Here is a 21,762-nt window from a genome sequence, read left to right as displayed (position 1 = left end):
AATTTTGTTTTACGTGTTGCTTTTTTCATCCAATTATACCTAATAAGCATGTGCCTATGTTTTTCTTTTTTTGAGACAGGGTATCACTCTGAGCTTGCTATCCCAGGCTCAAGTAGTCCTCCTGCCTCAGTCTCTCGAGTAGCTGGGACTACTGGCATGTACCACCACACCCAGGAATTTTTTTTAATTTTTAGTAGAAATGAGGTCTTGCTATATTGCCCTGGCTGGTCTCAAACTCCTGGCCTCAAGTGATCCTCCTGCCTCGTCCTCCCAGAGTGCTGGGATTACAGGTGTGAGACACTGTGCCTGGCTCCTATGACTTCATAAACCTCATTCTAAGTCTACATGGCATTTCTTTGAATGGGTATCTCATATCCCATTTAGCCATTAGACTGTTTCTAATTTTGAGTGATTCCAGACAACTCTAGGGTAACTCTCTCTGACAGCAAGTCCCTTAATGACCTAGCTCTTACCCAGCATCCCTAGGTTTTTCTTGTGATGGCTGACCTCCACATGTGAGCCCTTCTTGCTCAGCTATACTCAAGATGATGTGTAATTATCACCCCATTTTGTTTTCTCCCAAATAAAGGGGAGAATACTATTGGCCTTGCCTTAATTTTATAAAAATTTAAAAAGTTATTCACCAACTTTGGGGTTTTAGTTGAAAAGGCCCTCATAGGCCAGGCATGGTGGCTCATGCCTGTAATCCCAACACTTTGGGAGCTTGAGGTGGGTGGATCACAAAGTCAAGAGATTGAGACCATGGTGAAACCCTGTCTCTACTAAAAAATTAGCTGGGTGTAGTAGCGCACACCTGTGGTCCCAGCTACTTGGGAGGCTGAGGCAGGAGAATTGCTTGAACCCGGGAGGCGGAGGTTGCAGTGAGCCAAGATTGCGCCACTGCACTCCAGCCTGGCCCCTGGCAACAGAGCAAGACTCTGTCTCAAATAAAACAAAAACAAACAAACAAACAAAAAACAGAAAAGGCCCTCACAGCTGCTGTGGCCCAGACCCAGAGCCTGCTGGTTCCCTTGGATCTTACAATGGGCCAGCTACCAGCTGCAGGCAAAAGACATCCCTATTAGCCAATATCTCCAGGAGCAAATGGCTTTGGAGGAAGCAATTTATTTTCTTCTACTTACTTCCTCATTTGGGGCATCCTCGCTCTTTCTCACGGCACACTCCTCTTCCTCCACCAGCACATACTCATGGTCAGGCCCTTTGTCCCCAGCATGCAGGAGACTGACATGCTGGCTGTTGTCCTCAAGGTGAGGTACACGCTGGAGGATGAGGGCATCTTGTTTGCAGCAACAGACTTGAAGCAGAGGTGAAGAGTCCTCTCCCACTCTTTTCTCAAAGTCATCTGTTGGTGGGTCACACCCAGAGCCCTTCTGCAGGCAGCCTAATAGCTCACTGGGATCGCCCATACCACCTGACTTTCCAGAATCCCCGTTTGCCACAGAAGGTGTCTCTCCCCGTGCTGTGCCTTCCATGTTGGAAACCATTCCAGAGTTAAGCTCGTCATGCATTTGAGCCTCTTCATTCCTTTGCACGGGAGGATGCTCAAGCGGTTTCGTGTAATCCTCGAGGATCCTGCACACTGTACTTTCATCCTGCCCCTGTCTACGCATCAGCTCTGCCGCGCACTCAACGCTACGCTGATACCTGCACGACAGAAATACTGTTAGAAATAGCACTCGAATTTAAAAACTGAAAAAAACAAAGTACATGCAAAAGACTGGAAGGTGATACACCAAAATGTTTACAGCAGTATTACTGAGTGTTCTGCAACAAGCATATATTACTCCTTGTTTCTTTGGTTTTACTAACATAGTTTCATTTTATTTGTATTTGGGAAAAAAAAAAAAACCTAACCCCCTGTTTAACAAACTATGAAAATTTATCTAATTTAAAATTGGTAGATTAAGTGATTTAGGTAAAGAAACAAAAAATGGCCATCCTTTATCAGGATTCATTTTGTGTTATTATTTTTGAGATGGAGTCTCGCTCTGACACTGAGGCTGGAGTTCAGTGGTATGATTTCAGCTCACTCCAACCTACACCTCTCACCCAGGCTGGAATGCAGTGGTATTTTAGCTCACTGCAACCTCCACCTCACAGATTCAAGCGATTCTCCTGCCTCAGCCTCCCAAATAGCTGGAATTACAGGCTTGTGCCAACACACCCAGCTAATTTTTTATATGTTTGGTAGAGTCAGGGTTTTACCATGTTGGCCAGGCTGGTCTCAAACTCCTGACCTCAAGTGATCTGCTTGCCTTGGCCTCCCAAAGTGCAGGGATTACAGGCATGAGCCACCAAGCCCAGCTTGTTCTGTACTATTTTCAATTTTGAATCTCATAATGTTTGCAGATAGATATGCCATTCATAATACAAAGAGCTTTTGTTTAGTATTGGAAAGCAAAATGAGAATTTCAATAGCTATTCATCACAGTGCCTACTAACCTCTTCACAGGATAAGGAGAGAAATGATTTGGCTAATGTAAATACATTCAAATATTCTAACAGAAATGGCCCTTTTCCCCACAATACTTTTCAGAGTAGATTTTAATGAGAAAATTCATGTTAAGTTTCTAAAATCTGAAGTTAACACTCAAGTTACTAAACACTTCCCAAGTTACAAAAAATTATAGGGAAAACAACAGGGCAAAGCATTTATGACTAGGCTGCTGGGATGTGTTCATGTGATGTGAGAACTACCAGGTGATGGAAATCTGAAGATCAGAAGGTCAAAGACATTGTGATACTCAAGTGCTTTTTGCCTCTACCTACAGTGATCGGTCTGAAAGGCATCCAAGACAACACATGGCTTGTGAGAAGGTAGTTGTAATTTTACTTTTCACTTTCTTTTACCTGAAAAGGTGAAAACTGAATAGTGCTCAATTCGGCAGCATGTATACTAAAATTGGAACAATACAGAAAAGATTAGCATGGCCCCTGTGCAAGGATGACATACAAATTTGTGAAATGTTAAAAAAAAAAAAAAAAGACTGAATATGTCATAGTTTGCAAACTGCTGTATCTCACACAATTCAACAAGGACACTGGCTTCTGCTATACCTAAAAAGAGACTAGTGGTTGCTTAACCCTGCTTCCTGAGAATCCCAAAGCTGTCCACACCCCGTTCACTCCACATGAAGATGAACATCAGGGATGCCTCCCTGTATACTGGGAATTGTATCCTAACGACTAACACCTGGTAAGGCTACCCTAATACCCGAGAGACAGTACAGTGCTGTGACTCTGGTACTGCACATTTTCTGCCCAGCCCTGTTACTTATAACTGTGTGGCAATGCAAATTACTTCTCTATGCTTTAATTTTCCCACCTATAAAATGTAGATATTAGTACTACCACCTCAAAGGGATCTTGCTATGCATTACTTTTAAAACTAGGAAAAAGAACATAGCTGCGCCAAAACCAGCAGGGTGTCTTACCTGGAACGTGGCCACCCATGCATACATTTAAAAGAACTTTCATGTGAGAGATCTAAAAAGAATCTTACCTCTTCATATTAACAAAAGTATTAGCTCTATAGGGTCTATAAATTTCCTTTATTTGAACACAAATTTTTGTGACCATGTATATTTTTCTGGGGAAGGGACCCACAACCTTTGCCAAATTCCTTGACTCAAAACATGTGAAAGAACCACTGAATTAAAGGTTCAACAGTTCCTCCTTTGACCAGAAGACCTGGAACGGAGGGAGCACACAGAGGGCACTGCTCTGCTCTTTGCAGCAGAGCAGTCAAGGCAGACGTGGGTTCCAGTCCTTGCTCCAACATGTTCTCATACTAGCTACATGACTCCACCTCTCTAAGGCTCAGCAATCATCTACAAACCAGTGATAATTGCACCTACCTCCTGGGGTTGCAGCAAAAATTAAATAAAACATGTAAAGTGCATAGCCCATAAGAAGTGTTCAATCAATACTGTATTTGCTACTAATCATTGTAGAGTTTTAGAAGTGGCTTGAAAAATAAATCAGACTCAATATTTAAAAAGATGTGTATTTAATAAGTATATTTAAAAAGATGATGTTAATAAATGGAAATGTCTTAATTCTCTGTTCTGTGAGAGCAGAGGCAGCAGTGTGGGAACGAATGCTGCCTCAGGAGGTCTAGGTCCTGGAGTTGGCTCTTCTGTGTGGCTCTGAGCCAAGCCACTTAGCATCTCTACCTCTGTGCTCTTCTGCTACACACCAGAACCAGGCCACACCAGTGTTCCCTTTTTAGGATCTCAGAGGATCACTATAAAGGTCAAAGGAGACTGAGATTCCAAGAGCACACAGAAGAAAGCCTCCAAGCCAGACATGATGAAAAGAGCCCCACATATAAATGACTAAGACGATGATACATGGGTCAGAGCTGAAGGTGTCTTCTCGCTGGCTGGCAACACCTTAAAAAGCCAAGTCCTGCTGCCATCAATCCCAGATGCTGGAGAAGTTGCAGGAAGAGAAATGAGAAGTAAAAAGCAGAAAGCAAAAAGGGGAGCATGGTAGAGGGACCAAGCAGCAGCCACGACTAGAAGCAGTGACAGGACTCGGGAAAGCAGCATCATCCAGGACCTCAAGGACACAGGACGTGCCCATCCGAACACACCATGGCTTCTCATGCTCCTGCACCCTTGAACACACACCTCTCCTATTTGCACAGGGTACCGTTCCCTATCATACTGATGAATGCCCATTTATCACTGGAAGTGCACAGCAGAGTGGTTTAGAGTGATTAGTGCACACGGGTTCTGGGGCCACAGTGCCTAAGTCCACGTACTGACCCTGAGCAAGGAGCTTCACTTCCCTGTGTTCAGTTCTTCCACTTGTTGAAGATGGAGAAGAACGGGACCCACCTCATGGGAGTGATGTGAGGACCTGAGATGACACACAGGTCCATCACTGGCAGAATACTCAGCCCTGGAAAGGTGCTCAGGGAGTGCTGGCACGCACACCCAAATCAATGCCTCCCAGGCTCTGGCGCTGAGCCCATGTAATCTTGGGCAAGCTACTGAACCCTCACCCAAGTCCCCATTTATAAAATGGAAACATCTCTAGTATCTACCCTTGAAGGTTTCTTGAGAAGATGAAATGAGGTAATAGAGGCAAGCTCAGAGACTGGGACTGGCACTGCTGGAGTAGTCAGCATTTGTTGGCTCTGATAGTGACGGTATCTCTACAACACCTACTACAGAACAGCACAACTGTTCACTTCTCTTCCTCTCTCACTAGACCGTAAATCCCTCAAGAAAGGGGACTAGGTCTTTTCCTCGCTCTTGGGTCCCCAGCACCTACCTAATGCAGAGTTCACATAGTAAACTCTGGCAGAATAAAGGACCACAACGGGGTCGGGGGACCAGCACGACCAACAGGGGTGGTCCTTCAGGGACATACCCCTACCTGTGTCAATTCCCAAAAGGCATCACAGAAGGGTCCTGACACTTCAGAAAGTGTTATGCAGCAGGTGTTCTTCACCCAAGGAAAACTATTGTTGGAAAAAGGTCAATCTGAGTGAATCCACTTGAAATAGAAATCAGAATTTTCAGAGGCACCAGTAAAGAAACAATTATGGCCAGGAGCAGTGGCTCACACCTGTAATCCTGGTGCTTTGGGAGGCTGAGGTGGGAAGATCACTTGAGCCCAGGAGCCCAAGACCAGCCTGGGCAACAAAGTGAGACTCTGTTTCTATAAAAAATACAAACAACAATTTTGACAAGTATTTAAGTTGAAAAATTAATCTAAAAATATGAACACGAATCAATTTGTCTTATATTTAACAAAATTTAGACTGTGATTCCAAGTGTTATCAATAAGTAATAAATCAAGTGTTGGTTTTGGTTGGGGGACATACGTAGCTTGCTGATAACATCTTTAAACATCCTTAGGTTCACACAGGGAAATGAATTATAATCTGAAAATTTCTTATAAAAAATTAATCCCAAGCATACCTTATTCAAGCAACATTCCTGCACTGTCACTATATGTTGAGTCTATGTCACTCTGTCCTTTGTTGTAGTAATGTAAATTCAATGCAAATCGATGGCAAATTGAACATTTAAATCTCGCAAAAAAGAAGCAGGATTCATGAAGTCTATGAAAGTGATCAAAGTATGGCTGAGGGATTAGAAAATGAGAATCTGGCAGTTAGACTAGAGTTAAAGGAAAAATCAGCTAAGGTGATACCACAATAAGCTATATCAAGAGTGTTGAGAATGGAAGAGAGAATGTTAAATGCAGACTGAGTTCATTCTGCTTATTGGTGAATAGTTCATGTTACCATTTTCACTTCTTAGTGCAACTCTGTAACTGTGGGGCCTTGAGTAAGGAATAGGACAACATACACCTCCCAGACTATGTGCCCCAGTCCCTGCAAATATGACTTTATCTGGAAACAGGGTCTTTGCAGATGAAATCAATTTAATGAAAGGACGTAGTGACTGGTGTTTTATAAAAGAGGCAAAATATCACATGTACCCATACCCTGAAAATACATAAATCTATTATATATCCATTTTTTTTAATGTGGGAAAAAAAAGAGGAAAATTTGGACAAAGACACACAGAAACACCCAAGGGAGAATGTCACGTGACCACGAAGGCAGCGATTAGAGCGATGGATCTGCAAGCCAAGGAATGCCAAGGGGTGCCAGGAGCTGGCAGAAGTGAAGGCAGGCAAGGAAGGATGCCCCCTCAGAGCCTTCCAAGGGACTGTAGCTTGCTGACACCTTGAGTTTGGAATTCTGGTGTCCAAAACCATGAGTGAATAAATTTGTTGTTTTAAGCCATTAAGTCTGTGGTGCTTTGTTATGGCAGCCCTAGGAAATGAATACAAGGGTCAATGAAACTTCTTGGAGTGGGATACTGTAGTGCTTACAAAGGGATGTTCTTCAGGGACGTTGCTGTCTCCCTGTGCAGAACCTCTACACTGGCAAGCTGGCTTGACCTCACGTCACATTATGGCTAGCCTGGCTAGAATGCAGTTCTGACCAGTGAGCTCCCACTATTTCTGACCCCTAGGTTCTGTTGTGGCAACCTGTCTGTACTGTAGCTCCTCCAAGGCTGGGGGCTCTGCCAGGTTCTTAGCAGGTCCCTCCCACACACCAGAATCCCACTCCTGATCCCAGCCTCAGGTTACAGCCAGAACTGCTACTGAGACCTCCCTGGTGCCACCACCTCCTTGTCACCCCACTGGCCATGGGGTTGCCAGGCATGTAACCCAAATGGAGCTGCTGGATTCTGCCTACATGTGCTAGAAGCAAGATGAACAAAATCACTGGGGACTTGAGAAGTTTTATAAGGTTTCATGGAAGAGCTGAGATTTGTACTGTACCACAGGGACAAGAAGGTTGGGGATGGACGGAGACAGTCAACAATTGTACCAAGGGACCACAAAGTATGGAGGTGCAGAGAGGAGAAGGGCCTGGTCCCTGCTGTCCAAGAACCAACAGTATCTGACAGTCTGAACCCATGTATGACAGATGAAGAGAGTGCTGCACGCCAAAGCAGATTATGGGGGCCAGAGGAGGGGACGGTGGTAAGGAGACAAACCCAGGAGAGGTCATGCATGAGCAGGACTGAGGACATGCAGGAATCAGCCAGGCCGCATGTGTGTGTTTGGGGAGTTAGGAAGAAACGTTCCGGGAATGTCTAGGAGTAAATGAGGAAGGGCCTCTGTGAAAGCCTCTTTCTCTGACCCTACAGTGTAGCTTAAGGAAGCGGGACAGGACCATCTGTGCCCACTGGGCAGAAGGCTGGCTCAAAATCTAGGCCCAAGCATATGAGGACTTAATAACATAGCTTTTACAGGATAGTTATTCATAATTTGGAAAGAATTCAACTGGCAAAATAGTATTTAAACAAACAAACTCATGTAAGGCATTTCAAAAATGATTTGATCCACATTAAATTCAGACATAACTTTCAAGGATACGTCTACTACAAAAAAAGAAAAGAAAAGAAAAAAAGGTGTGGACTGGACTGCTCCACAGGACAAGGCTACCTAAAAACATCTGACTTAAACCATAATTTTTACAGAAGCCAAAGTTCATTATGACTTACTTCTTTGATGTGATGATAGGCATGTTTGTCTTCACATCTGGAACAAAGAAGTTCTATTAGTTTCAGGCAAATTTCCCATAAGGGGAACAAACACTAAAAATCTAGGAAAGACTGAGAATTTTAAGATTCACAAAATCACACACCTAGAAAGTTAATACAATACTGTCCAGTCAACAATGGCAAAAATATGCTTCCTATGCCTCAGCCTCCCGAGTAGCTGGGATTACAGGTACCCTCCACCAGACCTGGCTAATTTTTGTATTTTTAGTAGAGACAGGGTTTTGCCATGTTGGTTGAACTCCTGACCTCAGGTGATCCACCTGCCCTGGCTTCCCAAAGTGCTGGGATTACAGGTGTGAGCCACCACACCCAGCCAAACTTGTTTTATAATTATGTAATACATTTATATGGTTTCAAAGTCAAATCTATAAAGTCTTACCTCTCTCTTCATCCTGTTTCATCCCTTCATACTGGGATTTTTAAAAATTATGGGTTACCCTTCCATTTAAAAAAATTGGTTGGGCATAGTGGCTCATGCCTGTAATCCTAGTACTTTGGGAGGCCAAGGCGGGCAGATCACTTGACATCAGGAGTTCGAGACCAGCCTGGTTAACATGGTGAAACCCTGTCTCTACTAAAAATGCAAAAATTAGCCAGGCATGGTGGTGCACGCCTGTAATCCCAGCTACTCACTCAGAAGGCTGAGGCAGGAGAATCGCCTGAACCCAAGAGGTAGAGGATGCAGTGAGCTGAGACTGCAGATTGTACCATTGTACTCCAGCCTCAATGACAGAATGAGTGAGACTCTGTCTCAAAAAATAAAATATGTATTTTATATTTCCATCTTTTTAGATAAACCACAGCACAGCATGTACTTTCCTTTACATTGTGCTGTCTTCGCTTACCAGCATATCCTATTGATCCCCTATTCCTGTCTCAGCTCTGCAGTCCTTCATCATATGGATTAATCATATAAATGTGGTTTATTCCTCTGGTCCTCTGGTCCTGATGAACATATAGGTTGTTCCCAGTCTTTGGATATTGCAGTGTTGCATGAATAGCCCTGTGCTATTTCTTTTCATATTTTGCCAGTGTATTGTTTTTTTTTTTTTTTTTTCTTTAGAGAAAGAGAGAGAGAGAATAGGAAGGAGAAAAAAAGGAAGAGAAAGAGAGAGAGAGAATGGGGAGGAGGGAGAAGGAAAAGAAAGAGGGAGAGAGAATGGGAGTATTGCTTTCTTGCCCAGGCTAGAATGCAATTTAGTAATGGGTATTGAAAACCTCTTTTATACTGATAATTATACTTAATGATGTAATCAGGAAGGAGTAAGGGAAGAAGATAACAAACAAACAGCCAACCAATATTTAATTTAAACCTATGAAATGCTATGCGATTACTGAGGAGTGATTTACTTCCAATTATATAGTCACCTTTGGAATAGGTGTGAGGTGGTAATGTATGTTTTGTGTATTTGAAGTGGAGAGTACTATAAATATTTATTAAGTTTACTTGTTCCGGGTCTGAGTTCAAGTTCTGAATATCCTTGTTAATTTTCTATCTCGTTGATCTATAGAATCGTTAGCTCTTCTTGTTGCATTGATCCTTTTGCCATTATGTAATGTCATTCCTCGCCTCTTTTGATCTTTGTTGCTTTAAAGTCTACTTTATCAGAGGTGAGAATTGCATCTCCTGCTTTTTGTTTATTAGTTTATTTTTACTCTCTGTTCAATTGGTAAATCTTCCTCTTTCTCTCTGAGTCTTTGTGTATTGTTTCATGTAAGATGGGCCCGGATGCAGCATACCGATGGGTTTTGGCTTTTTATCCAATTAAAATATATGTAAGTTTAATACCAGCATTTGATAGGGGTCGGGGCTTAGTCTAGCTGACTGTTTTGCCCATTAGTTGATGTGAATTTTTTATTGTGTTAAAGTTCTTTGCTTTTTGATATATTTTTGGAAAGGCTGATATTGGTCGTTCCTTTATATGTATAGTGCTTCTTTCAGAAGCTCTTGTAAAGCAGGCCTGGTGGTGGTGAACTCTCTAAGTACTTGTTTGTTCGCAAAAGATTTAATTTTTCCTTCGCACATAAAGCTTAGTTTGGCTGGATAGGAAATTCTGGGTTGAAAGTTCTTTTCTTTAAGGATGTTAAATATTGGTCCCCACTCTTTTCTGGCTTGTAGGGTTTCTGGTGAGAGATCTGCTGTAAGTCTGATAGGTTTCCCTTTATGGGTAACCTGAACTTTCTCTCTAGCTGCCCTTAGTATTTTCTCCTTCATTTCAACCCTAATAAATCTGGCAATTATGTGCCTTGGGGTTGGTCTTCTTGAAGAATATCTTTGTGGTGTTCTCTGTATTACCTGGAGTTGAATATTACCCTGCCTTGCCAGGTTGGGAAAATTTTCCTGAATGATATCCTGAAGAGTATTTTCCAACTTGGATTCATTCTCTTCATCACATTCAGGTACACCTATCAAACGTAAATTAGGTCTTTTCACATAGTCCCATATTTCCTGGAGACTTTGCTCATTCCTTTTCGTCCTTTTTTCTGCATTCTTGTCTTCTCGTTTCATTTCACTGAGCTGGTCCTCGACTTCTGATATCCTTCCTTCCGCTTGATCAATTCGACTGTTTAAACTTGTGCATGCTTCGCGAAGTTCTCGTGTTGTGTTTTTCAGCTCCATCAATTCACTTATATTCTTCTCTAAATTGTCCATTCTCATTAACATTTCGTTAAACCTTTTTTCAAGGTTCTTAGTTTCTTTGCATTGGGTTAGAATAAGTTCTTTTAATTCACAGAAGTTTCTTATCACCCACGTTTGGAAACCTGCTTCTGTTATTGGAATACCGGTGTAATCTATTAAGCCTTGTTCCGTTACTGATGAGGAATTGCAATCCCCTGTAGAGGGAGAGGCATTCTGATTTTGAGTATTCTCTACCTTTTTACGCTGGTTTCTTCTCTTCATTATATATTTGTCCGTCTGTCGTCTTTATAATTACCGACTTTCTAACTGGGTCTCTGACGTCCAACTTGTTGATTCCCTGCGCCGAAATCTGAGCAATCCACTGAGCCGGCCAAAACAGCGGTGTTAAGATTGATGGTGCTTTTCTGCCCGGGAATATCCGGACTCTGCACCAAGAACTGGCGTGCTAAGGCACCAGCAAAACCGCCACGCCGGCCACAAGAGTCGCCCTGGCGACCCGTGGAGCTCCTCCACTGGGAATCTCGTGGTCCGTGAGCAACTAATATTCGTCTGAAAGTGTGGCGTCCTCTCGTTCTTTGCGCTTTCACTGGGAGGTACGTGCCCGAGCTGCTAATCATCAGCCATCTTGGATCTCTCTCCAGTGTATTGTTAAGTTAAATTCCTAGAAGTGGGATTGCTGGATCAGAAGTAAATGCATATACTGGGACAACTGGATATCCACAGGCAAAACAACGAAGTTGGACCCTTACTTTACACGGTATACAAAAATTAACTCAAAATGGACCAAAGATCTAAACTTAAGAGTTCAAACTATAAACCTCTTAAAAGAAAACACTGGGAAAATCTGCATGATTTGGACTTGGCAATGGTTTCTTAAATATATACCAACAGCACGGGCAATAGCAGAAAAAAATAGATAAATTGGACTTAATCAAAATGAAAAATTTTTACCATTTTATATGCATTAGGATGACTATTATCATTATTATATAGTTTTTTAAGAGGGAGTCTCACATCGTTGCCTGGGCTCAAGGGCAGTGGCGCGACCTCAGCTCCTGTCACCTCTACCTCCCAGGTTCAAGCAATTCTCCTTGCCTCAGCCTCTCGAGTAGCTGGGATTACAGGCGACTGCCACAATGCCTGGTTAATTTTTTTGTATTTTTAGTAGAGATGGGGTTTCACTACGTTGGTCAGGCTGGTCTCGAACTCCTGACCTCATGATCCGCCGGGCTCAGGGATTACAGCCATGAGCCACAGAGCCTATTATTTTTTTAAATAAGTGTTGGCAAGGATGTGGAGAAATTGGAAGCTTTGGTGCATTGCTGGTGGGAATGTAAAATGACGCAGCCAATGTGGAAAACAGTTTGGTTATTTCTTAAAATGTTACACAGACATTTACCATATGACCCAGTAATTCCATTCCTGGGTATATATCCAAAACAACTAAAAACAGACTCAGATACACGTATGCCAATGTTCACACCAGTGTAATTCAGAAGAGCCAAACTGCAGAAACAATGTAAGTATCCATCAGCGATGAGCTAAAGGAACTGTCCATATAATGGAATATTATTCCACTATAGAACAGAATGAAGTTCTGATATATGCTATATGGCAGGAATGAACCTCGAAAACATGCTAAGTGAAAGCAACAGACACAAAAGGGTATATCTATAAAGGGAAATATCTATAAAGAGTGAATTCATAGACAGAAAACATATAAAGGTTACCAAGGACTGAGGGGAGAGAGGAATGGGGGAAAAGAAAACAAAGTAAATGCATACATAATTTTGTTAGACATCACTAAATTCACCTCCATGAGGGCTGTACCACATGCACACCACCAGCAATGCAAGAGGTCTGTTTCTGAAGTCCTCACCAATGCAGCATACTGTCAGACTTTTGGATTTTTGCCTGATTGTTGAAATGGTATCTCAGTGCAGTTTTAATCTGTATATCTTCTATATACATTTAAAAAATCCTTTCTAATTATGTTTTAACATGCTGGTGTTGGTTCTTAAGTAACTACCATAAGAATTCCTTAGAGAAATACACTAAGTTAAAAGATTTGTAAATAAAAGAGAATCAGCAAGGAAGAACTACATACATTAGTATGCTTTAACATACATATCATGGCTATTATAAATTCTAATTCTGGAAATAAAATTTAAAAAATTTGCATAGTGCCACAGGTGAGCAGGTACTTAACTACCAGCACCTGCCACAGCCATAGTACTCTGCTAGGCAAACACTTAACAAAAAAGCCCAATTAACACTTGATAATTCTAGAAATTAAACACATTTTCACCCAATCATAACCCTTTTGCTTTGATTAGAGTTATTCTAGGTGTTAACTTTGGTAGTACAATTGCCAGTGTACATGTTACTTCTCTAGAATTTTACTATATAACCTGAGGCATAAGATCCAACATGAAGGAAAATGATAATTGTCAAAAGAACTGAATGATGCAACAACTTTACCTTTCCATTTAGCAACCACTTTAGGATCTGAAGTTGTGAAGCTTGGACGGCTTCTTGAAAGAATACCTTTTCCAAAATAACCCTTCCAGGAAGAGAGAAAGCGAAGTTAGCTTATGTTTAGTTACCAGTTTTTTAGCTGGGGTAAAATAATACAGTAATTCCCCAGTAGCCACAAGGAGGGACTGGTTCCAGAACCTCTGGTGGATACCAAAATCTGCAGAAGGTTGAGTCCCTGATATAAAATGGTGCAGTACTTATATATAGCCTATGTAGGTCCTCTCATATACTTTAAATCATCATTAGGCTGCTTATAATACCTAATGCAATGCAAATGCTAGGTAAATAGTTGTTATACTATATTGTTTAATAAACTATAATGACAAGAAAATAAAATTCACGTTTCGTACAGATGCAATTTTTCTCCCCAAATATTTTCCTTTCTTGTTTTTTTGAGACAGAGTCTCGCTCTGTTGCCAGGCTCCAGGCTGGAGTGCAATGGTGCAATCTCAGCTCACTGCAACCTCCACCTCCTGGGTTCAAGCAATTCTCCTGCCTCAGCCTCCCGGGTAGCTAGGACTACAGGCGCATGACACCACGCCCAGCTAATTTTTTTGTATTTTCAGTAGAGACGGGGTTTCACCATGTTGGTCTGGATGGTCTCGATCTCTTGACCTCGTGATCCGCCCGCCTCGGCCTCCCAAAGTGCTGGGATTACAGGCTTGAGCCACCGCGCCTGGCCTCTCCCCAAATATTTTCAATCCAAGGTTGGGTGAATCTATGGAAGTGGAACCCATGATATGGAGAGCCAACTATACCTATCTGAGTTAACAAGAGGTTCACCCCACTTTTCAGGTCTTTACATTTTCCCTCTGATTATCTAATGATGACTAATGATGTTCTTAGCATAATATCTTTCTAATCGTTTGTAGAGTACTAGTAAGTTTTTAGCACACCTCAATTATCCCATAACTAATGCTTTCAGTCTAGGTTTGTTAAGCTGAGGGCAGGCAGAGGCAGTTTCTTCTCCACTTGTGGCTCTGGAACACAGTGTGCCTGAAAGCAGGAGCCATGCCTCCCAGATGCAAAAAAACCTCTTGGATTCTTTTGTACTCCAGAACTGAAGTATTCCTCTCATTCCTGCTGATTCCCAAAACAACATGTATCTTTCCCCTTTTTATTATAAAATATTTAAACACAGAGAAAATTTAAATAATAATAAAACAAATATCCCTTTCTCTATCTAGATTAACAATCAGAATAAATAGGCCAGGCACAGTGGCTCATGCCTATAATCCCAGCATTTTGGGAGGCTGAGGTGGGCAGATCACTTGACGGCAGGAGTTCAAGACCAGCCTGGCCAACATGGTGAAACCCTGTCTCTACCAAAAAATACAAAAATTAGCCAGGCATGGTGTCACGCACGTGCAGTCCCAGCTACTCGAGAGGCTGAAGTGGAAGAATCACTTGAACCTGGGAGGCAGAGGTTGTAGTGAGATCACGCCACTGCAATCTAGCCTGGGTGACAGGGTAAGACCCGGTCTCAAAAAACAACCAAGAACAACCCCACCACCACCAACAACAACAACAACAAAAAACCAAGAATAAATTACACATTCAGCACTTTATAAATCCTCTTGCTTAATGTTACATACTGTGAATGAAGGCCTCCCTGAGGAGCTGCCCTTGGCCTACTCAGACTCCCGCCTCACCATGTTCAGTGCCACCCACTCTTCTAAAAAATGTCTAGAGAAGACACATTTATGGAGACAAGACACTGATCTGTGGCTGCCTTGGGCTGGCAATGAGAGCAGGGATTAAGTGTGATGGGCACAAGGGAAGTTTGTGGTGATGGGAATGTTCTAAAACTGGACTGTGGTGAGAGTTGTGCAACTCCATAAATTTATGACAATCACTGAATTGTATACTTACAATGGGAGAACTTTATAGTTGTAAATTATAACTCAATAAAGCTTCTTTTTAAAAATGCCCACAGTAATGAACAGACTATGGAAAATCTTTTTTTAAAGAACTACCATTCTTCATTCAACTTGATCAATGTCAGAAAACAATAAAAACTGGAACCTGTCCTTATCTGAGAAGAGGTCCCCCACCAGGAGGCAGCAGATAAGGAGCTCCATGCCAGAGTCCCATTTGATCTGTGCCTGAGCAGGGACACTATGCCACACTGTGGCTACCTCTGGGAATGGAATGGGAGTGAGTGGGGAATTTTCACTTTTACCCATACACTTCTGTAAATTACTTTTTTTGTTCCTTCAATAAACATGCATTGCTTTTACAACTGAAAGACAAAAAAAAAGTCAATCCATTGACCCTACTTCATGGCTGAAATAAAGGTTTGTGGGCAGGGGTGCTCCATCTGTCATTCTATTACCCTAACATATGGTTTTGGGCACCAATTCAAATTGTACTCTTCCTACAACTGGACCAAACTGCGAGGAAAGAAAACACATTGTTCATGGTTGGTGTGGGAGGATGGCTGGGATGGGGAGAAGGAAAGGACTGCTTGCTCAGGGTTGTCTGAAAGTAACCCTACCGAGGCCGCCCGCACTTACGTTCCCATAGAGCTGCTCAATGTCCTCTGCATTCCTCACAATCACATTATTGTTAATCATTTCAGCATGGAATATCTTGAATTCTTTCTGAGGACCATGGTCCTGACCAAAAGGGATTGGCAAGGGAGACTCATAAGTCTCATATACTCTTCTTTTCCTCTTTGGGGCATGGAAAACTGCTTCTGCCATTTTTCAGAGGAGGTGTTCTTTAAAAAGTAGACAACAAAGAGAAAGAAACAATCAATGACTACCTTCATCCAAAATATGAGTACATCTGTACTTAGGCTCAGAAAACTTTGTGGTCTGTGGGAGGAAATAAAATATTTATAAAGCAATAAACTAAAAGTAATAAGAACAGTTTGCGTGAGCAATGCAAATCACAATGACCTAGAAAATTGCAGTTAATCCCCACAATAACCCCTAGGAAATGAGTGGTAATCTTTCTACTCTACCTGACAACACTGAGACCTAGTGACATGCCCGAAGCTGCAAGGTTAGGTCTCCTGAGAGCAAGCACAACTGGATTTCTGTCTACCAGGATTGCTTCCACTTCACTTACCCAACAGACATTTACTACCAGGAATTCCTAATAATCACTAGTGCTGGGGATACAAAGACAAAACTGAAACCCTGTCCTCAACAAATTAAATCTCACGAGCACTTCATTTTCCAAGAGGATCTTAAAATACATATTAAACACTGGGTCAATCAGCTCCCAATTTTTTAAGTATATTAATAAATAATAACAATGACAGCAGCAGTTATCATTTAAGGATCTATTATATACCACCAAATGCTACTGGCTTCAAGCAGGGACTCTAAAGCCAGACTACCAGCATTGGAATCAATGTTACCACTTCCTAGCAGTGTGATTTTGGGCAAAAGTCACTGACTCTCTCTGTGCTTTATCAAGATAAGAACAGACTCTATTTGATAGTTAAGATCCATAAAGTGCTTAGAACAGTACCTGACACACTATGATTACTATGCATGTATCAGCTATAATTAGTATTACAGAGTGGGCAGTAGCAACACCATTTTACAAATAGGAAACAGATTCAGGCTAGAGAGATTTGTAAAGGACTCCAAATGTGGTGGCATCAGATGATGCAGGTCTGCTGAACTACCAAGCCCACACCCTCTCCCTGGGTTCTGCTGAAAGTACAGGCAGGGTCTGTCTACTTTTGTCTGATGACTATTTTCTCAAAGTCAGACGGTGGAGGGTTACTGAGCAATAATGGAACTACCCACTGTGCACCCAGCACTACGAGGCAGAAAAGGAAGCCAAAGCCAGTACCTATCCCTCTGCGGCTATACATAGGACCCAAGGAGACAAAACAAGTATGTAACATACATGGAAACACAGAAAGCAGGCTGGAGCTAACGGAACAGGCATGATCCAGTAATGTCTAAAGGAGGGAAATAAATGTGAGCATATTGTGTGACACAGACACAGAGATGCACTTAACTAGGAAAACTTAACCATTTACAAAGGAAAAAATGTAAATGGTACAAGACATTCCATTCAAGGAGCAGCTTTCCTTGAATCAGATGCGAGACTTGAATTTGCTGCTCCCTTAGTACTAGGTCTAGACTTGATTTCAACTGAGAGCTTACCTGGTGCTTGAAGATCTAGTGCAGCCAAATCATACACGTTTAACATACACGACTCCAAGCTCTCACAAGGGAAAAAATAAGACTGATTACTTAGGTGGCTCCTGCACTCAGTACTTGCAACCCACTGACAAGGGATGCCATCAAGCCTGAAATAGTCAAGAAGGTGGCCAAAGCTGAGGGAGGGAAAGGTGAGTGGCTTTAAGAGTGTCATGACCACTAAGAAATGAAATCAATGTGTAATGATTATCTTTATCCAACGTCTCAAGGAAGAAGTTGCGGAATTATATGAGGACACAGAAAAACATAGACTAAAGAAAAGTTAGAGAAACTGATAAATCAATTACAAAGATAACCATGAAAAACAAGAAGAACTGGGAAGCTGGAACCTTCCTAGAATTGCCAGTGTTCCAAGCAGCAACATCCTAGATTAATTTTTAAATAAAGTTCCTTGAAGGAATTACATACTGAGCATTATTTTGTACATTTTATATTTATGCATGCATCTTGCTGTATAGTGTTTATAACAAAACCATATCTACTATATGGTTCACAGAAAACCTAAGAAATTTTCTTAGGAGCATATTTTGACTAGACTTTACCTTGCTTGCTGTCTTATGCCTCAGCCCAAGCCAACCATCACATTTAGTACTCAATTGGAGATACAATAATTTATTCTAAAACTGAAAATAAACATTGCTTTTTGGGGGCAGGATGTTGGTCTCTAGTAAGGCACTTTTTGAAAGACTTCCAGGAACAGTTTGGACTTCTATGAGATTTTTCACTTTTATAATAACCTCTGCTCAGCATCTGACTTGTATATATTACACTTAGATTTTAAAAAATGAAAAAAGATTTAATGGCCAACTTCAAGAAGTTCTAATAAATTCTCTCAACAAATAAAAATAAAGAGTTGTATTTTAGTTTGCCTCATTTGTTCAGCGTTTCTCCCTTTCAGACTGCTGTCACACCTGAAAAAGGCCAGACTTAGCTGTGACACTTGATGGAAAGAACTCTGTACTCCAACCCAAGTGTGTGGGATGGAAGGGTCCCTGCCACAAAATACACCCCATAATCCAAGTTCTTGTGTCACTCTTGCTCATGTGGCTGCACACACCTCAGGAACTGGGCTCACAGGAGGCCTTCCACACATGCAAAGCCGCCATTATTATTGTGTGACCTTGTACAACCCACTTTCTCTAAGCCCAGTTTCATCTTCAAATTGAACAGGACTGGAGGAGTCTGGTGGTTCCTCAAAATGTAAACATATACATGATCCAGCAACTCCACTCCTAGGTACAGACCTAAGAGAAGTGAAAACATATGTTCATGGAAACATTTGTATGTGAATGTTCACAACACTATTATTCATAATAGCTCCAAAGTGAAAACCATCCAAATGTCCATCAATAGTTGACCAGATCAACAAAATGTGGTCTATCCATATAATCAAATATTATTTGGCCATAAAAAAGGAATGAAGCTCTGATACATTCAACAACACTTGAAAGCATTATGCTAAAAGCCAGACACAAAAGACCAGATGAGACAATTAATATGAAGTGTCCGGAATAGACAAATCTATAGAGACAGTTTACAGGTTGCCAGAGATGGTGAGAAGTGGGAAATGGGGAGTGACTGCTAACAGACATGGGGTTTATTTTGAAGGGTGATGAAAATGTTTTAAAATTACATTGCAGTGATGGTGATGGTTACATAACTCCGCAAATACTAAGACCACTGACTTAGACATTTCAGAAGGGTGAATTTTATGGAATTATATGGTATCTCAATAAAGCTATTTTTAAACATTCAGAAGTAAAGACATCCCCCCCAGGCCATGTCTTGCAAGAATCGCTTCACAGATATCAGCATGAGGCTTCTAGAGAAGATACAAACTCTCTGGGAAGGTAGAGCTCACTTTCTAAGGGGGAAAAATTCAAGAGGACAAATCAGATGATCTCTAGTCTCATGGAAGAGTCCTCTTGTGCTGAACTTGAAAGGCAAAGCAGAGGAGAAAAGACTGCATTCCCCATATCTGCAATGGACATTCAAGAAATGGTTCTTTAGTGCCATGACAGAAAAACAGCATGCTGTTAAGAGGTGGGATGTGAGTAAAATAAGAAGAGGAAACTGTCACAGGTAGGTACAAGATGCCAGGCACTAACTGTGCCATGTGCTGCACATGGGGGTACTATAGTCATCCCTTGGTATCCACAGAAGGATTGGTTCCAGGACTCACCTTCTACCAAAATCCACAGCTCAAGTCCCTTAAATAAAATGTTGTAGTATTTGCATATAACATATACCCATCCTCCTAAGTCATCTCTAGATTAGATTACTTATAATACCTAATACAATGTAAATGCTAGGTAAATAACTGTTATTTTTTTGTGTGTGTTTTCAAAATTTATTTTTCCAAATATTTTTGATGAAAGACTGGTTGAATCCACAGATTCGGAACCTGATAGGGAGAGCTGACTGTACTATCTTCATTCCCCAGACAAGAAGAGCGGTGCTTAAGGTGCACACAAACGTATAGGAAATACTGGGTAAGTCGTCAACAGGTTTGGGATGCAAAGGCCGGTTTGGAATTGGAGACACGCAGGTTCTTAAGTAGAGAATGATGACTGAAAAAGGCAGATTAAGAAAATTAAACCACGGAGTGGTACATCACACAGAATGTTCCTCAAGCTTAGCTACCCTTAACTCCTCATGCGAAGGCCTGACCTGCAATCAATTACATCAGAATTTCCTGGGTGAACCCAGGTGATTTTAGCATGTAGCCAACCACTGATGAAAGCAAGGTCTATTCAAATTCACTTAATCCCAATAGCCCCCTGAGGTAAAGACTATTTTTATTTCCATTGTATAGATGGGGAAAGTGACTCAGAAGGTCTGAGCGCACCCCTGAGGAATTGTTATTTCTCCTTTCTCCAACCTACGCACACCTGACTCCGGAGCTGCATGAAGTATTCTTACTTTCTGTTAAAAGCAACGCCTGTTTCTTATTCTTCCCTTAAGCACACAAGCTAACACCTCTTAGGTGCTGGTAAATGTCTATTAGAAGCACAAACAAAAAGGGGGAGGTGGCTCCATTTAACTTTCCAACTTTCATGGACTAGGTGCCGAACAAACCTGGTTTAAAAATCTCCCACCCAGCAAATCTCACCTTCTCCCAACCAAAACACGTTTGAAGCTCCAGCTGCACACCTCCTGGGCTCAGGAAGGCAAGGATGAAAGGGACAAAGCAAACAATCCTGCCTCCGGGGAACTTTCAAGTTGGAACCCGAGAATAAGCCATATAAACAGATAATAAGCCTTTGAAAGTTGTTGTGAGGATTAAATGCATAATTTTGCAGAAAGTTTCTCGTTCGGGGCCTGCCACGTGGTAAGTGCTTATCAGACGACAGCTGCAACTATTAAAACAAATAAACTGCACACACGCCAAAAAGCGTTATAGGACGCACGAATTCCTAACTCCCGGTCTTAACTTACCCCTTTGCTTCTTACCCTGGCTCCTCCCACCCGCGACCCAACTCCACCAGAGACTGCGGCTCCTCTCGGGCACTGTCAGCAGCATCTTGGCGCCCCAGCCCCACCAACACCGGACAAGGCGTCGGCGCTTCCAAGAAGAACCAAGGGCTGCAGGCGCACAAGGCAGGCGCGGAGTTAGTGATCGGGCGTGCTAGGAAGCCTGGCTCTCCGTCCCGACCGGCTGTGCGACCCCAGCACAGTCCCTGGGCCCTCTCCGCTCTCGCCCTGCAAGGCTTTCGGAAGCGCTAGATTTCCTTTCGCAGCGAAACCCCAAATTCGGCTGGGGCCGCACGTTCCTCGCCCAGAGACCTTACCTTTCTTGGCCCCATGCGCTCACCGTTACCCCGGCAACGCCGGCCTTTGGGGCGGATACCGCTGCCGTCAAGCAGTGCGGCCGCAAAGCTAGCCGAGTGCGCAGCCACAGAGCGCCCGTCGGGACTTGGCGGAGTGCGCCTGCGCACTGCCTGGTTGCGGGTGTTTGTGTGCGCCCCCTCTGCTTCTGCGGAGTCTGAGGCGGAGGGTGCGTGTCCCCTTTGCTGCTCTCTGCAGGATAGTACGGACGCCAGAACGATCCCACAAGACCCATTTTACAGATGAGATGTAGTACCCGTGGGAGGTGGGAAAGACCTAAAGTCTTAAGCCCTTGGAGGGATGGGGTGTTTGAGGCGACCAGCAGGACTTTATTAAACGGCCCTGAGAAAACTGATCTCGGCTTTCTCAGTGTAGAAAGAGGGTCACAGCAGCGCACTTGTATACGCTGCAGCGTGCAGGGAACTTGTGAGGACGTTCC

General features: G+C 42.4%; 1 protein-coding gene and 1 non-coding gene across 2 annotated transcripts in view; one reads left to right on the top strand and one right to left on the bottom strand.

The window, feature by feature from the left end:
* Nucleotides 1-21,333, bottom strand: part of TSEN2 (tRNA splicing endonuclease subunit 2) — a 56,215-nt gene extending 34,882 nt beyond the window's left edge. Inside the window, exons 1-5 of the mRNA XM_064362040.1 lie at nucleotides 21,287-21,333; nucleotides 15,822-16,027; nucleotides 13,249-13,330; nucleotides 8,067-8,103; nucleotides 1,143-1,665 (exon numbers count right to left, since the gene is read on the bottom strand). Of these exons, the coding sequence (XP_064218110.1) occupies nucleotides 1,143-1,665; nucleotides 8,067-8,103; nucleotides 13,249-13,330; nucleotides 15,822-16,010 (831 nt within the window). The 5' untranslated portion in view covers nucleotides 16,011-16,027; nucleotides 21,287-21,333. The remainder of the gene's footprint in view (nucleotides 1-1,142; nucleotides 1,666-8,066; nucleotides 8,104-13,248; nucleotides 13,331-15,821; nucleotides 16,028-21,286) is intronic.
* Nucleotides 2,894-3,000, top strand: LOC135268921 (U6 spliceosomal RNA). The gene has a single exon (XR_010337261.1). It is a non-coding gene; the product is annotated as a U6 spliceosomal RNA (small nuclear RNA).
* Nucleotides 21,334-21,762: the final 429 nt, after the last annotated feature.

Source organism: Aotus nancymaae, unplaced genomic scaffold, assembly GCF_030222135.1.
Source record: "Aotus nancymaae isolate 86718 unplaced genomic scaffold, 86718_ANA_hifiasm-v0.15.2.pri h1tg000046l, whole genome shotgun sequence".
NCBI classification, from domain to species: domain Eukaryota; kingdom Metazoa; phylum Chordata; class Mammalia; order Primates; family Aotidae; genus Aotus; species Aotus nancymaae.
This window is presented reverse-complemented; position numbering and strand designations above follow the sequence as displayed.